This window comes from Callithrix jacchus, chromosome 1 (genome assembly GCF_049354715.1).
Source record: "Callithrix jacchus isolate 240 chromosome 1, calJac240_pri, whole genome shotgun sequence".
NCBI lineage: Eukaryota > Metazoa > Chordata > Mammalia > Primates > Cebidae > Callithrix > Callithrix jacchus.
In genome coordinates this window covers 212,335,122-212,351,982 of record NC_133502.1, presented here as the reverse complement: position 1 = coordinate 212,351,982, position 16,861 = coordinate 212,335,122, and the positions used below count along the sequence as shown (strand labels likewise).

Below are 16,861 nucleotides of genomic sequence, written 5' to 3'. Positions count from 1 at the left end.
TGCAATGGTGTGATTTTGGCTCACTGCAACCTCCACCTCCTGGGTTCAAACTGTTCTTCCTCAGCCTCCCTAGTAGCTCGGTTTACAGGCGCCCACCACCACGCCCAGCTATTTTTTGAATTTTAGTAGAGATGGGGTTTCACCATATCCACCACGCTGGTCTTGAACTCGTGACCATGTGATCTGCCTGCCTCGGCCTTCCAAAGTGCTGGGATTACACCTGGAGGTGACTGTTACCTTTCTATAGGCAGGGGCAGGAGACACCTCAGGGCAAGCAAAATTCTGAAATGTGGTCGGCTTCCAGCCCCACTAATTATGCAGGGGACCTGAATTTCTCAACCTCAAAATCCTTATCTGTAAAATGAGACCTAACTCATAGTGTAGTTTCAAGGATTAAATGAGATTATGGCATCAAGCCTGTGCGTACGCCTGGCACATGGGAGAAACTCAACACTTGTGAAGTGAATGATGTGCTGGTGGTGAGAGCTGAGTGAAACTCCCAGTCCTGGCCGGGCGCGGTGGCTCACGCCTGTAATCCCAGCACTTTGGGAGGCTGAGGCAGGTGGATCACGAGGTCAAGAGATCAAAACCATCCTGGTCAGCATGGTGAAACCCCGTCTCTACTAAGAATACAAAAAAATTAGCTGGGCACAGTGGTGCGCGCCTGTAATCCCAGCTACTCAGGAGGCTGAGGCAGGAGAATTGCCTGAACCCAGGAGGCGGAGGTTGCGGTCAGCGGAGATCGCGCCATTGCACTCCAGCCTGGGTAACAAGAGCGAAACTCCGTCTCAAAAAAAAAAAAAAAAAAGAAAGAAAGAAACTCCCAGTCCTGATGGGATGCAGTGGTTACATAGTCCCACCACTTTGGGAGACCGTGGCAGGTAAATTCCCTGAGCTCGGGAGTTCGAGACCAGCCTAGGCAACATAGCAAAACCCCCATCTCTACAAAACCAAGTAATTAGCCGGGTATGGTGGTATGCACCTGTGGTCCCAGCTACTCGGGAGGCTGATGTGGGAGGATCACCTGACCCTGGGAGCTCAAGGCTGTCCGCGATGATGCCACTGCATTGCAGCTTGGGTGGCAGAGTGAGACCCTGTCTCTCCCTCTTTTTTTTTTTGGACGGGGTTTCACCATGTTGGTCAGGCTGGTCTTGAACTTTCAACCTCAGGTGATCCACCCATCTTGGCCTGCAAAGTGCTTGGATTACAGGCGTGAACCAGCATGCCCGGCCGAGACTCTGTCTCAAAACTAAAATAAAAGAAACTCCGAGTCCTATTTTCTGTTCTGATACAAACCAGTTGTAGTATGACCTTAACAACTCTCTGCTCCCAAGTTCAGCTGTGGTTCCTCCCAGCTTCAAAATTTTATATTTCCTGGGCTGGGTGCAGTAGCTTACGCTTGTAATCCGAGCACTGTGGGAGGCCAAGGCGGGTGGATCGCCTGAGACTGGGAGTCCCAGACCAGCCTGATGAATATGGGGAAAACCCATCTCTACTAAAAATTCAAAATGAGTAGGGTGTGGTAGTTCATGCCTGTAATCCCAGCTACTCAGGAGGCTGAGGCAGGACAATTGCTTGAACCTGGGAGGCAGAGGTTGCAGTGAGCCAGGATTGTGCCTTGTACTCCAGCCTGGGCAACAAGAGCAAAACTCTGTCTCAAAAAAATTTTTTTGTTCTACTTCCATGATATCATAGACAGTAAAATTGTATATTATATTGCTTTATGTAAGTCACATTTATTTTAAATACCTTCCCTAAAGATTTATAGTTCTCTATTAAACTATAGTTAGTAATTGAGATAATCTAAAGTGAGTTCAGGGCAACTTTTTATATCACTTAGCCTTAGATGAACGGCTAACACTAGTTTCTTGTACTTACAGATTGTTAAATTCTTCTTTTTTTTTTTGAGATGGAGTCTTGCTTTGTTGCCAGGCGTCAGGCTGGAGTACAGTAGTGCAATCTTGGCTCATGGCAACCTCCGCCTCCTGGGTTCAGGCAATTCTCCTGCCTCAGCCTCCGAGTAGCTGGGATTACAAGCACGTGCCACCATGCCCAGCTAATTTTTTTGTATTTTTATTAGAGACGGGGTTTCACCTCATTGACCAGGATGGTCTCGATCTCTTGACCTCAGGATCCACCTGCCTCGGCTTCCCAAAGTGCTGGGATTACAGGCGTGAGCCACCGCGCCCGGCCAGATTGTTAAACTCTTAGACGTCAACTCAGTGTTCCTGAGGCAACTGCGGGTTTTGAGTTGTTTTTCTAGATCTGGTGATAGATTTGTAATAACATTATTATTAGTAGTGATCATTTCCGAAAGCATTAAAACTATTAATTTGTTTGATCCTTGCAATAATCCTCTGGGATTAGGATTAGCATTGAGACAAGGATCTCTTAGCAAGGCAATTTTACTTTCTGCAGAGAGGGTGCTTCTGTTAGCTATCTGTATTAATTTCTTTTTTTTTTTTTTTTGAGACAGAGTTTCGCTCTTGTTACCCAGGCTGGAGTACAATGGCACGATCTTGGCTCACCGCAACCTCCGCCTCCTGGGTTCAGGCAATTCTCCTGCCTCAGCCTCCCGAGTAGCTGGGACTACAGGCACGCGTCACCATGCCCAGCTAATTTTTTGTATTTTTAGTAGAGATGGGGTTTCACCATGTTGACCAGGATGGTCTCCATCTGTTGACCTCGTGATCCACCCACCTCAGCCTCCCAAAGTGCTGGGATTACAGGCGTGAGCCACCTCGCCCAGCATCTGTATTGATTTCAGACAGAATGAGGAGTCTCCATTGAGAGCCTGAATCTGGAAGGCTGACCAGAACCCCTGAGGAGCTGCAGGTGTCCCTTACCCTCAGAGGGCTTCCCTCTCTTTGAACTGGGGTGCTGCTTCTGATCTGATTCCATCCTGGGCCCTTCCTTCATGGGCAGCCTTGGTAAGGAGACTGGGAAGGTGCTCTGAGCAGGCTTTGATGTTGCCAGCCCCGGGGGCCTGACCCTGTTCTCCAGGCACTCCTGGCTATGACACCAGCAGGGTGAGCAGGACCTTGGAAGGCAGGGCTCCTGGCTTCTCCAGGCATAAGCACAGGACCGCTGAGATGGACGGCTTCAAACCACTGCCCTCTGCTCTGGTCGCGTCCATCGTGTACCTCTGCAGACTTGATTAATCTGCCAGATATTTTCTCTTATTTTTTTGGAGACGGAGTCTCACCCTGTCTCGCAGGCTGGAGTGCAGTGGCATGATATTGGCTCACTGCAACCTCTGCTTCCCAGGTTTGAGTGATTCTCCTGCCTCAGCCTCCCGAGTAGTTGGGATTACAGGTGCTCACTACCACGTCCAGCTAATTTTTGTATTTTTCATAGAGACGGGGTTTCACCATGTTGGCCAGGCTGATCTTGAACTCCCGACCTCAGGTAATCCGCCCACCTTGGCCTTCCAAAGTGCTGGGATTACAGGCGTGAGCCACCATGCCCAGCCTCAGAGATCTTCTTCTAAGCAGGGTTGTCATTTGTTAATTTTTTTTTAAAGATGATTTCTTTTTTTCTTTTTTTAAGACGGGGTTTCACCATGTTGGTCAGGCTGGTCTTGAACTCCCGACCTCAGGTGATCCACCCGCCTTGGCCTCCAAAGTGCTTGGGTTACAGACGTGAGCCACCACACCCGGCCTAAAGGTGATTTCTTTTGTCTCCCTTCTTTTCTGCTCCCACGGTTCCACCCACCACTCCTCCAACATCTGTCTATTTGCCCTTGCTGCATGGGCCTTAGTAGGTTTTAAACTCCTTGTGGACAGTTCTCTCCTTGAATTAATGTTTCTTGATGGAGCTCCTGCTCTGGTGCTGTAGGAGAGAGGGTGGGAAGAGTGAAGCTGCCCAGTCCAGCCGGTGGGTGTGGGCAGGAGACTCAGTAACGACAGGGTGGTCAGGGCCAGGACAGGACCCTTCTTCCCTGCTGTGAGCCAGCTGGATGAATCTAAGACAATGCAGGTGACAATTCTGGGTTAACACAATGGTTGTTGGAAACAGATGTTTGGTGCTGCAAAGAAAAAATTGGCACCGAGACAAGGATCTCTTAGCAAGGCAATTTTACTTTCTGCAGAAAGGGTGCTTCCGTTAGCTATCTTGCTTCGAAAGTCAACTCACAAAGGAAAAGCGAACGTATTTACCTTATGTATTTGGGGTTGTCTCTGATTTTCTTCACCATCTAAACTAAAACTAGATTGGCTAACAACATAAAACTTTCCTAAACAGGCAAAAGCAATGGAGAACAAAAAGAAAGTCCAAATAAGGAAGGGGCGTGGGCTGTGAGCTGGGACATGCCTGTGAGCACGGCTAGCACAAGGGTCTTGGTTAAAGTACAAGGACACAGAATGTACCGCGTGCCCGTGAGCGTGTCTCACAGCTGCATAGGATACGGCTTAACAGAGCTACTAGCAAAGAGCAAGAAGGCTTCGAAGAAATTCTTTAAAACAAACTGTTCTTTCTAACACTTATGATTATTCTTTAACAAGAAAGGACACTTTGAAGAGGCGCTTTTCTACTTCCTAAGATGGTTCTCCAACTTTCTGGTCTCAGAGCCTCTTTAAAATTTTTGAGCCAGGCATGGTGGCTCAATCCCAGCACTTTGGGAGGCCGAGGCAGGTGGATCATGAGGTCAAGAGATCGAGACCATCCTGGTCAACACAGTGAAAGCCCGTCTCTACTAAAAATACAAAAAAATTAGCTGGGCATGGTAGCAGGTGCCTGTAATCCCAGCTACTCAGGAGGCTGAGGCAGGAGAATCTCCTGAACCCAGGAGGCGGAGGTTACGATGAGCCGAGATCGCGCCATTGCACTCCAGCCTGGGTAACAAGAGTCCGTCTCAAAAAAAAAAAATGTTTTTTGATAATTTCAAATACCTTTTATTGATGTGGAGAACATCTATCAATATATCCTGTATTAGATGTTAAAATTAAGAAGTTTTCTTTCTTTTTTTTTTGAGATGGAGTTTCCATCTTGTTGCCCAGGCTAGAGTGCAACAGCATGATCTTGGCTCACTGCAACCTCCGCCTCTTGGGTTCAAGCAATTCTCCTGCCTCAGCCTCCCAAGTAGCTGGGATTACAGGAGCCCACTACCATGCCCGGCTAATTTTTGTATTTTTAGTAGAGACGGGGTTTTGCCATGTTGGGCAGGCTGCTCTCGAACTCCTGACCTTGGGTGATCTGCCCGAGGTGATCCACCTCCGCCTCCCAAAGTGCTGGAATGACTGGTAGGAACCACCACGCCCGGCCTAAACATTTCTTATGTGCTCAGATAGATGGAGGCCTTCCTTGAAAAGATGTGAAGCCTCAAAGAAGTTAGACTGGGGGCTTATAGTCCATTGTAAAAACGGGTAATACATTGTGAAGAAGTGACAAGAAGAAGGAAAAGGGGTTTGGGCTTTTAGGGACAGTGAATTGTGGGCAGGTAAACATGGGGGAAATTCATGGAAGATAAGGGCAATTTTACAAGGCTGGTTTGTGCGGGCCCATCTTGGTGACAACTTTCTGTTTCTAATGAAAATGGTGATTCTCCTGGTACTAGGAGGGGGAAGGTCAACACCTTCGCAAAGGGAAACTGAGGCAGGTGACGTTGACGTGGGCAAGGAGCTCTTTCTTCATTTGCTGCTTCTTAATTGCCTTCAGCTACAAACAGTCCTTCTGTGAGAGTGGCCTATTGGGGTGACATATTCTGACCCCCTTCAGTAAATAATAATATGAATAATGGACAATACCAGACTCGGAGTGAACAGTACCTAAGGTTCACCCCTCCAGCACGCTCTGGTAGCCTTAATGTTCAGTAGCCCTGAGCATGTCCGTGCCAGGTCAGGCAGTCAGGGAAACTGAGCAGAGTGAGCCCAGTGCCCTGGCCAGGTGCAGGGTGTGGAGGCTGTGTGATGTGCCGGGCTTCCTGGGGGCAGCAGAGGAAACAAGAGCAAATACCAGCAGAGAGCAGAGACCTCGCCGCCTGCTCCCCTACTGCCTTGCCCAGGCGGCAGGGCAGCACCCTGGAGATCAGAGAGCAGCAGGGCTGCTCTGCGAGCATGAGGGAAAGCGGGGTCTGAGGGACTGCCCAGAGACAAAGGGCATCCGATGGCTGCAGCCTGGAGGCCAGTGGGTGGCCCCCAGGCTGGGGAGGCAGGAGTGAGACAAGGCAGAGGAGGTGGACCCAGCTCCTGAGATGCCGCAGAAGCAAGAGCTGACTGAAGTGAGAAGGAAGGTGTTTCTTCCTTAGCAAGGGCACAGCTTCGGCTCCCACCGAGGGTCTCAACCTCGGCTCCTTGAACCGCCCCCTTCCAGGCAGCTCTTGGCTCTGTGTGGAGCCACCATGCGCTTGGTCAGGGCTAGCGACTTCCTCTGACCGCATCCAGTCACCACAAACTGCTGCTGCTTCTGGGAGGCCATGTGCTTCTCTTTAGAACTGACTCTATGGTTTTCTTTCATTCCTTTTTAGAGACAGAGACTCACTCATTGCCCAGGCTTGTCTTGACCTCTGGGCTAGAGTGATCCTCCTGCCTCGGCCTCTCAAAGTGCCGGGATTACCCGTGTGAGCTGTTTTTAGTGGCACAAGTCTATCTCTCTGACTATATTGTCACTCCTGAGGGCGGCCCTCTTGTCTGTTAGCACTTTTTCATCCCTCCCGATGCCCAGCCCTGTTTCTTTTACATCATAGGGGCTAATTGATGGCCATGGAAGTAATCGACACCTCCATATTATTGCTCCCATCCCCTTCACCCCACAGTTTCTGCAGAAATTCCCATATATATATATATTTGAGACAGAGTCTTTCTCTGTCATCCAGGCTGGAGTGCAATGGCATGATCTCAGCTCACTGCAACCTCACCTCGTGGGTTCAAGCGATTCTTCTGCCTCAGCCTCCCAAGTAGCTGGGATTACAGGCGCACACCACTAGCCTGGTTATTTTTGTATTTTTAGTAGAGATGAGGTTTTACCACATTGCCCAGGCTGGTCTCGAACTCCTGGCCTCGTGATCTGCCCACCTCGGCCTCCCAAAGTGCTGGGATTGTAGGTGTGAGCCACTGTGCTCAGCCTTTTTTTTTTTTTGAGATAGTCTTGCTCTGTTGCCCAGGCTGGAGTGCAGTGGCATGATCTTGGCTCACTGCAACCTCCACCTCCTGGGTTCAGGCGATTCTCCTGCTTCAGCCTCCCCAGTGGCTGGGGCTGGGATTAACAGGCATGCACCACCATGCCAGGCTAATCTTGTAATTTTAATAGAGACGGGGGTTTCACCATGTTGGCCAGGTTGGTCTTGGACTCCTGACCTCACGCGATCTGCCACCTTGGTTTCCCAAAATGCTGGAATTACAGGCGTGAGTCACCACAGCCTGCCCAGGTGCTGTTTTAAGTGCGGTAACCCAGCAATGAAGGAGACAGGTGGGCATCAGGGTTATCCTAGAGCCAGCTAGGAGTTCCCCATGCAGCAGCAGACAGAGGACCTGAACAAGGGAAGCGCAATTCCAGCCTGTCCAGACTTTTGGGAGCAAGGCCACTTGGGCTCCTCCAAACACAAGCAAATAAAACTGTTTTGTGGGTCCTCCGTCCCCGTCTACTTTTCCCAGAGCTCACTGATGGCTGGGAAGGGGTGGCTGGGAGGGGGTGGCTGGGAGGGGATGGCTGGGAGGGGGTGGCTGGGAGGGGGTGGCTGGGAGGGGGTGGCTGAGAAGGGGTGGCTGGGAAGGGGTGGCTGGCAGGGGGTGGCTGGGAAGGGGTGGCTGAGAAGGGGTGGCTGGGAAGGGGTGGCTGGCAGGGGGTGGCTGGGAAGGGGTGGCTGGCAGGGGGTGGCTGGGAAAAAGTGGCTGGGAGGGGGGTGGCTGGGAGGGGGGTGGCTGGGAGAGGGTGGCTGGGAGGGGGTGGCTGGGCAGGGGTGGCTGGCAGAGGTGCCTCGCTCTGCTGGCCTGATGGCTCCTGGCTGTGCTTCCCTCCTAGGTGTACGAGCTCAGTGGAGAGCAGCATGACATACAGTGGTCAGTGAAGGGTTACCAGGAAGTGGCTGAGAAGTTTGTGGAAACTCACCCTGAGTTTATTGGAATCAAAATCATTTATTCGGATCACAGGTGAGAGAGAACATTGCTGAAGAGCTGGGGTTGGGAGACTGGGAGGGAGGCAGGGCTGCTAGGCTGGGAGGGGAGTGGCAAGAAGCGGGGCTGGCAGTTCGGGAGACGCCGCCCAGCACGGGTGCCAAGGGGCTTTCTGTGTGTGAGGACAGTAGGAGGAATGGGTCCTGAAGCCCCTCCTAGTTCAGGTCTTCACCACCAAACTGAAAGGAAGAGCTAGTCGATTTCCCAGCTAATTCTTGGCTGTGACTCCATGTTGGCCTGGCTGACAGTTATGAGTGTAGTGGTTTTGCCTGAATGTTTGGACAACTGGCCCATTGTTTGGTTTCAGTTTGTTCTGCGTGCGGTTGTGTGCGAGTCCCTGATCAGGGAGACGTCCTGAGTGGCACCGACTCAGGTCTGCGTATGGAGAACCGCATAGCACCACGTGCGTGGCCTGGCACGTGGGTGAAAGACCCACTCTCTTTCCCAGGGAAGCACAGAAAGCTTTGCAGCGTCAGTGTCCCGACGTTACCAGGCAGGACCTCTCCCCTCATTTTAAAGAGCAGCCAGACTAAGGCTGGGACCTGTCCGTGGTCACAGCCGCAAGAGCAGCAGCCAGTGGGGTCACTCGGAGTCAGGCACAGGGTGGGCAGCGAAGGGATCCAGCATGGCGGCTCCTCTGCTCAGCCCACCCACAAGCCTGGGCTCTGCAGGGCATTGACTCGCCAGGAGCCTCCTCCTGAGTCCCCTCCCCTTCCATGGGGCCTGGGGCCTGGAGGAGCTGAGCTCTGGCCTGTGTACCCATCCCCCTAGGAGGGAGCTAGCAGGATGGGCCCAGGTTCTGCTCAGCAGCTCCCTGGTGCCAGCTGCCCCTTGCCAGGGCCAATGGCAGGAGGGTGTGAGGGCTGAGCTGAGTGCACCAGTGCCCCCAGGTTCGCCTAGGCTCCAGGGAGAGGCCACAGGTGGGGCAGGCCAGGAAGGCTTTGTCCCCGCAGAGCCAAGGATTGGAGCCGGAGAGTCAGTGGCGGGGCAGACACCTGGAGCCTGTCGTGGGCTTGCACCAGACCCTGTGTTTTGGGGTTTTGTTGTCATGCTGCCTGCCTTGCCCCGGTAGGGTTTCTACAGTGCCCAGGGTCCTGCTGATGTAATCAGCAAGAGGCCAGATGGTTACCGGGTCCAGCCAACTCGACAGGGCCTTGGGTGACCTGTGGCCCTTTGCAGGTGTCCAGTGGACAGAGAGCTGTCCCTGTATGGCATTCACGTCCACACCCCCTCACAGAGATGCAGGGAGAGTTGAGAACAAGGCCACTTGGCCTCGTCCGAATGCAGACAAAGAAGACCGTTCCCGTGGGTCCTCTGACCCCACCTACTTTTCAGAGACTACAGGTCCCCCCAGAGCCAGCAAGTGTCTTGGAAGAATGGATTTGGGGTCGCAGTGGCCTGGTCGGGGTGGGGTCAGGAGAGCAGGGGTGCCTCAGGTTTGGGAAACAGCTGCTGTGCACTCAGGGCAGCCCAGCCCCGCACAGAGGGAGCGCTCTGGGGTGCGTAGCTCTGTCCATGCTGGGCACTATCTCCTGGCTTCTCCGTCTGTCTCACAGATCCAAAGATGTGACTGTCATCGCCGGATCCATCCGAACAGCCATGGGGCTCCGGACCAAGTTCCCTACGGTGGTGGCCGGGTTTGACCTGGTAACCCATGCTGTGAACACAAGGGCTGCCTGTTAAGGGTGCATGCGGGGATGCCTGTCAGGGTGGAGCGGCAGCCCCCTGGGACGGGAAAGTGATGTGCCAGTGGTACCCCTGAAATCCCAGGGACAGGCTCAGCCTGCTGACCCAGCAGGGCTGCTCAGAGCTCAGCGCTGATCCTCTTCAGGGGCCTGCAGAGGATGGCAGTCACTGGAGAAGGCAGAGCAGCCAGCTGGCTAACGAGGAAGGTCCCAGAATAAGGGTGGCATTCAGGGAGTTCTGACACTCGTGGGTTCATTCCCCATGGCCCTGCCTGTGCCCTTTGTTCTGTCCCACACTGCTCACCCAGGTGTGGCTCTGAAAACCCTCCCTACCCGCTGTGGCATGCAGGGTGGGGGGTGGGGAATAATACCTGGAAACAGAGTCCAGGATGGAGCCAGCTCTCTGCAAATACTCAAGGTAGTGATATTTGTCCCCGCCCTCTTTTCTGTTCCATTTGCTTGCTCACCTTTTTTTTTTTTTTGAGACGAAGTCTCACTTTGTCACCCAGGCTGGAGTGCAGTGGTGCGATCTCAGCTCGCTGCAAACTCCGCCTTCCAGGTTCAAGTGATTCTCCTGCCTCAGCCTCGTAATTTTTGTACTTTCAGTAGAGACAGTGTTTCACTGTGTTGATCAGGCTGCACTCGCCTTAGCCTTCCAAAGTGTTGGGATTATAGGTGTGAACCACCGTGCCCAGCCACACCTGTTTCTGAAGCTGTGCATTCATACGTGTTGTCATTGTCCCACACCCCCCACCAAATCAAAGCACAGCCAGGACAGATTTCTTAGGTGAAAGCTCATTAATTAAGAATCTAGACCCAGAGCAGTGGCACTGGCCAGGTGCAGTGGCTCACGCCTGTAATCCCAGCACTTTGGGAGGCTGAGGCAGGTGGATCACCTCAGGTCAGGAGTTCAAGACTAGCCCGGCCAGCATGGCAAAACGCTGTCCCTACAAAAAATACAAAAATTAGCCAGGCGTGGTGGTCCACACCTGTAATACCAGCTACTTGGGAGGCTGAGGCAGAATCACTTGAACTCAGGAGGTGGAGGTTGTAGTGAGCCGAGATTGCACCACTGCACTCCAGCTGGGCCACAGAGACTCCATCAAAAAAAAAAAAAAAAAAAAATCTAGATTAGGTCAAGACAGTGGCTCATGCCTGTAATCTCAGAACTGGAGGGGCAAGGTGGGAGGGTCAGCAGAGTCTCGCTCTGTTGCCCAGGCTGGAGTGCAGTGGCGTGATCTCCGCTCACTGCAACCTCCACCTCCCGGGTTCAAGTGATTCTCCTGCCTCAGCCTCCTGAGTAGATGGAATTACAAGTGCCCACCACCATGCTTGACTCATTTTTGCATTTCTTTTTTTGAGACAGAGTTTTGCTCTTGTTACCCAGGCTGGAGTGCAATGGCGCCGTCTCAGCTCACTACAACCTCCACCTCCCGGGTTCAAGCGATTCTCCTGCTTCAGCCTCCCAAGTAGCTGGGATTATAGGCATATGCCACCACACCCAGCTCATTTTGTGTGTGTGTGTATTTTTAGTAGAGACAGGGTTTCTCCATGTTGGTCAGGCTGGTCTCGAACTCCCGACCTCAGGTGACCCACCTGCCTTGGGCTCCCAAAGGGCTGGGATTATAGGCGTGAGCCACCACACCGGGCCTCATGTTTGCATTTTTAGGAGAGACAGAGTTTCGCTGTGTTGGCCAGGCCTTGGCCTCCTAATGTGCTGGGATTACAGGTGTGAGCCACCGCACCCAGCCAAGAGGTGCCCTTTTAATCCCGAAGCGCTCAGCTACAGAGCCCCACAGCTTTGAAAAGCACAGTTTTGGTGTGGTTGCTCTTCCTGCTATAGGCAAGAAACTGAGTCTCAGGGAAACTGACACACGGGCCTACAGGAGGTGGATGGCAGTGGTGGCTGGAGTCCTCTGACTCCTGGGGCCGGGCTTTCATTCTCTCTCTCTGTCTTACACTCTCTGGGTCTCTCTTTTTTTTTTTTTGAGACAGTCTTGTCTTGCCAGGTGCCAGACTGGAGTGCAGTGGCATGATCTCGGCTTACTGCAACCTCCTACAGAGGTCTCTTTAGGTCTCCCTCTGACTCTCCTTCTCCACCTCAGGTGCTCAGGGCTGAAGCACTTGGGCCTGGGAGGTGCTGTGAGGAGCCAGGGTGGAAGGGGCTGGGGGCATACAAGACATAAACTCTGAAAACAGGGGAACTATTTCAGGGGACGAATGAGCTCTCTTTTCTTTCTCAACTATGTTCCTTCCCATTCTTTTTTTTTTTTTTTTTTTTGAGACGGAGTTTCGCTCTTGTTACCCAGGCTGGAGTGCAATGGCACGATCTCGGCTCACTGCAACCTCTGCCTCCTGGGTTCAAGCAATTCTCCTGTCTCAGCCTCCCAAATAGCTGGGACTACAGGCACGCGCCACCATGCCCAGCTAATTTTTGTATTTTCAGTAGAGATGGGGTTTCACCATGTTGACCAGGATGGTCTCGATCTCTTGACCTCGTGATCCACCTGCCTCGGCCTCCCAAAGTGCTGGGATTATAGGTGTGCAACACCGCACCCGGCAGCTCCTTGCCAGTCTTAAAAGGTTGCATGACAAAGGTCCCGGCAGTGGCAGCAGCATACAAGGGAGGGTGTGCACGGGCTATAAAGGGCGCCATCAGCAAGTGAGGCACGTGCCCCGCAGACACCTGTCCCTCTCTGTCCTGCAGGTGGGGCGTGAGGACACTGGCCACTCCTTGCACTACCACAACAGAGCCCTGATGATTCCCGCCAAGGATGGTGTTAAGCTGCCTTACTTCTTCCACGCCGGAGAGACAGGTGAGTCTGCGGGCATCAGCAGAGGTGGGCAGTGGGAGAGCTCCTAGCCACAACTCCAGCCTGCTGCCGGGAGACAGGACGGCAGCGACGGCGCCTCAGGCTTAGGGCCTGCAGATGCTTCCAGAGCCCTCTCCCGTGTTCTCTCTCATTTAATCCTGACAGCAGCCCTACGGAGAAGGAATAAGAGGGATGATAGAATCAGCCACTTTACATGTATTATTTTTTATTTATTTCTCATTCTCACCCCAGTCCTGCTCGTGTTTTAATCTCCGTTCCATAGATGAAGAGCCCAGCGCTCCAAGCTTAGTGTTAGTGGTCCAGGGTTAAAGAGCCGTCATGCAGTGCAGTCTGATTTTGAATCCTTCTTCTTTTTTTTGGTTTTTCATGGTGGGTACATAATCCTGCAAACTCACATCATCCTACTTTGGCTATAAAAATTTGTTTTAGGCTGGGCACAGGCGCAGTGGCTCATGCCTGTAATCCTGGCACTTTCGAGGCTGATGTGGGTGGATCTCTTAAATCTAGGAGTTTGAGGCCTGCCGGGGCAACATGACGAAACCTTGTCTCTACAAAAAATACAAGACATAGCCAGGCACGATGGCACACACGTGTGATACCAGCTACTTAGAGGCTGAAGTAGGAGGGTCACCTGAGCCCAGGATCACTGCACTCCAGCTCAGGTGACAGAGCTACACTCTGTCTCAAAAAAAAAAAATTGTCTTAGTCGGGTATGGTAGCTCACATCTGTAATCCTAGAATTTAGGGAGGCAGAAGCAGGAGAATCACTTGAGCCCAGGAGTTTAAGACCAGTCTGGGCAACATAGCAAGATCCCATTCTACACAAATATAAAAAATTTTTGAGACGGAGTCTCACTCTGTCACCCAGGCTGGAGTGCAGTGGTGAGATCTTAGCTCACTGCAACCTTGCCTCCTGGGTTCAAGTGATTCTCCTGCCTCAGCCACTGGAGTAGCTGGGATTACAGGCTTGCGCCACCATGTCTGACTAATTTTTGTATTTTTAGTAGAGATGGGGTTTCACTGTTTGGTCAGGCTGGTCTTGAACTCCTGACCTCAAGTGATCCACTCACCTTGGCCTCCCAAAGAGTTGGGAATACAGGCATGAGCCACAGAACAAAAACGTTTTCAGACTGAATCTTACCCTGTAGCCAAGGCTGGAGTGCAGTGGTGCGATTTCAGCTCACGGTAAAGTATGTCTCCAGTGTTCAAGCAATCTCTGGAGTTGCTGGGATTGCAGGGTCCTGATACCCACCTGGCTAATTTTTGGAATTTTTAGTAGTAGGGCCGGGTTTCACCCTGTTGGCCAGGCTGGTCTTGAACTTCCGACCTCAAATGATCTGTCCGCCTTGATCTCCCAAAGTGCTGGGATTACAGGCGTGAGCCACCACACCTGGCCACGTGTAGTATTTTGATGCATGTATATAACGCATATGAATTGGAACCCTGTCTTAAGCTCTCTATCCTCGAGGGAATTGTGCTTGAGAGCTTAACTGATCTGTCCAAAGCCACAGAGCTGGAAGTAGGCAGAAGAGGGAGGAGAACCAGGACTGCTCCTTGTCTTAGGGTGTTTTGTCCCTCATCATTGCAGGAGGGGAAACCCCGCCCTGCCCCGTGCAGGCCCTGGCTGGTATTCCTCCTGAAATGCCATTAGTCCAGCCCCATCCTTCTTCCCCAGAACTCCTTCCTGGGCTTTTTCAGTCATCTTAGCCCCTCCATAGTCCAGTTCTTAAAATGTGTAAACCTGAGCAAGATCATGGCCGCAATTTCGGATCCGAAGGAAGATTTCGGGGGAGGCCGTTTACATGGAGGGCAGCTCTCCACGGCATCCTACCTGTCACTCTCAGAAAACCAAGGAGGGGTGGAGAGAGTGGTGGGCAGCTTCGTCTCCCACCCAGACGCAGGCTTTGCTTTATCATGCTATCTCTAGAGGAAGGGACCCTCTGCACTAATCTCTTTTTCCTGACATTTCAGTCAATTTAGATCCAATTTAGATCGAAGTCTGCTCTAGGAGAGCAGAAGAATTGTTTGAAGGGGAGGGGGTTGTTAACCTTGAAGAGCTTGTGGTCTAGTTGGGGAAAATCGTGCGTGTGTGACATAATTCTGGCAGCACAAACGTTGCAACGCAGGACCTAGCCAGTTCCAAGATGTGTGATCCTTGGAGACAACTTTGCTAGGACTTGGGTATTTAATACCTAAAAGAGGCCGGGCGCCGTGGCTCACGCCTGTAATCCCAGCACTTTGGGAGGCTGAGGCGGGTGGATCACCTGAGGTCAGGAGTTCAAGACCAGCCTGGCCATCATGGTGAAACCCCATCTTTAAAAAAAAAAAAAAAAAAAAAAAAGAGGCCGGGCGCGGTGGCTCACGCCTGTAATCCCAGCACTTTGGGAGGCCGAGGCGGGTGGATCATGAGGTCAAGAGATCGAGACCATCCTGGTCAACACGGTGAAACCCCATCTCTACTAAAAATACAAAAATTAGCTGGGCATGGTGACGCGTGCCTGTAATCCCAGCTACCCAGGAGGCTGAGGCAGGAGAATTACCTGAACCCAGGAGGCGGAGGTTGTGGTGAGCCGAGATCGTGCCATTGCACTCCAGCCTGGGTAACAAGAGCGAAACTCCATCTCAAAAAACAAAAACCTAAAAGTAATGTCCTTATTTTTAAAAAGAAGAAGAAATCTTTAAAAACCAGTGAAAATCCACCAAAATATATGTGTTAGGTAGCGATAAAAATTCTTGAGTTTTATTTCTACCAGAAAAGTGAAATGTTCATATATATATTTTGAGACAGGGTGTCACTCCGTCTCCCAGGCTAGAGTGCAGTGGCATGACCATGGCTCACGACAGCCTTTACCTCCTGGGTTCAGGCGATCCTTCCACCTCAGCCTCCCAAGTAGCTGGGACTACAGGCACACACCACCATGCCTGGCTAATTTTTGTACTTTTTCTTTTCTTTTTTGAGATGGAATCTCATCTGTCGTCCAGACTGGAGTGTAGTGGTGTGATCTTGGCTCACTGCAACTTCTGCTTCCTGGGTTCAAGCGTTTCTCCTGCCTTAGCTTCCTGAGTAGCTGGGACTACAGACATGAACCACCACGCCCGGCTAATGTTTTGTATTTTTAGTAGAGATGGGGTTTCACCATATTGGCCAGGCTGGTCTCGAACTGCTGACCTCATGATCTTTGGGAGGTCCGCCTTAGCCTCCCAAAGTGCTAGGATTACAGGTCACCTGCGCCTGGCCATAATTTTTGTAGATACAGGGTCTCTCTATGTTACCCAGGCTGGTCTTGAACTCGGGCTCTAGCGATCCTCCTGCCTCAGCCTCCCAAAATGCTGGCATTACAGCTGTGAGCCACTATACCTAGCCAAATTTTCACATTTTATATGTGAATCCATTAGAATGCTTATGGCTGCAAGAATGCATCCCACAGAGTTTACAATAAGGACATTTGTTATCTCACATAAGAAGCAATCTCTGGGTCAGGAGTGGTGGCTCACGCCTGTAATCCCAGCACTTTGGGAGGCCGAGGCAGGTGGATCACAAAGTCGGGAGTTCAAGACCAGCACGGCCAACAGGTGAAACCCCATGTCTACTAAAAATACAAAAATTAGCTGGGTATGGTGGCGCGTGCCTGTAATCCCAGCTACTAATGAGGATGAGGCAGGAGAATTGCTTGAACTGGGACCCAGGAGGCCGAGGTTGCAGTGAGCCGAGATTGTGCCACTGTACTCCAGCCTGGGCTACAGAGTGAGACTCCGTCTCAAAAAAAAAGAAGCAATCTCTACTATGCCCATTTCGTGGGTGATTCTGCCCCACTTGGTTGTCAGATGGTGAATTACGTTCGGGGTGACCATATCCAGTGAAATAAAATAGGAGACAGCCCCCCAGTGCATCTCCTTTCATCAGGGAGGAATTCCCCAAAGCTCTCCAAGAAATAACCTCCCAGGCCAGTGTTAAGGCTATTTTAGCTGGAAGGGAGTCTGGGAAAGCCACATCTGACCTTTCACCCTCCACCGAGGGCCTTAGCTGCAAGAAAGGTATGATGGAGACAGCAGGGGAGGAGGCCACAAGAATGTCTACGGTCCCCTAGCAAGGGATAACGTCTTGACAGTGCCATTAAATTCTTAAAGTGAGCACATACAGGTACTTATACTGACGTTGTAAATAAGAGAAACTTGTAACACCTTATTGTAAAGATTATAAACACAAGAGTCCCAGAGCCGGGCGTGGTGGCTC

At 51.7% G+C, this 16,861-nt stretch overlaps 1 protein-coding gene and 1 long non-coding RNA gene across 11 annotated transcripts in view; one reads left to right on the top strand and one right to left on the bottom strand.

The window, feature by feature from the left end:
* The window catches only part of ADA2 (adenosine deaminase 2), a 35,841-nt gene that overhangs the window by 16,695 nt on the left and 2,285 nt on the right, over nt 1-16,861 (top strand). For 8 of the 9 annotated variants that reach the window (XM_035284718.3, XM_035284619.3, XM_035284920.3 and 5 more), the window contains 3 exons: nt 7,957-8,084; nt 9,665-9,755; nt 12,501-12,609. In XM_035284718.3, the coding sequence (XP_035140609.1) occupies nt 7,957-8,084; nt 9,665-9,755; nt 12,501-12,609 (328 nt within the window). Of the gene's footprint in view, nt 1-3,835; nt 3,979-7,956; nt 8,085-9,664; nt 9,756-12,500; nt 12,610-16,861 lie in introns of those variants that run through there. The other variant, XM_035285073.3, reaches the window with a different exon arrangement.
* LOC118150509 (uncharacterized) overlaps nt 8,050-16,861 on the bottom strand; it is a 29,278-nt gene continuing 20,466 nt past the window's right edge. For both annotated transcript variants that reach the window (XR_004738611.3, XR_004738624.3), the window contains exons 2-3: nt 12,588-12,776; nt 8,050-9,765 (exon numbers count right to left, since the gene is read on the bottom strand). This is a non-coding gene — a long non-coding RNA (uncharacterized LOC118150509). The remainder of the gene's footprint in view (nt 9,766-12,587; nt 12,777-16,861) is intronic.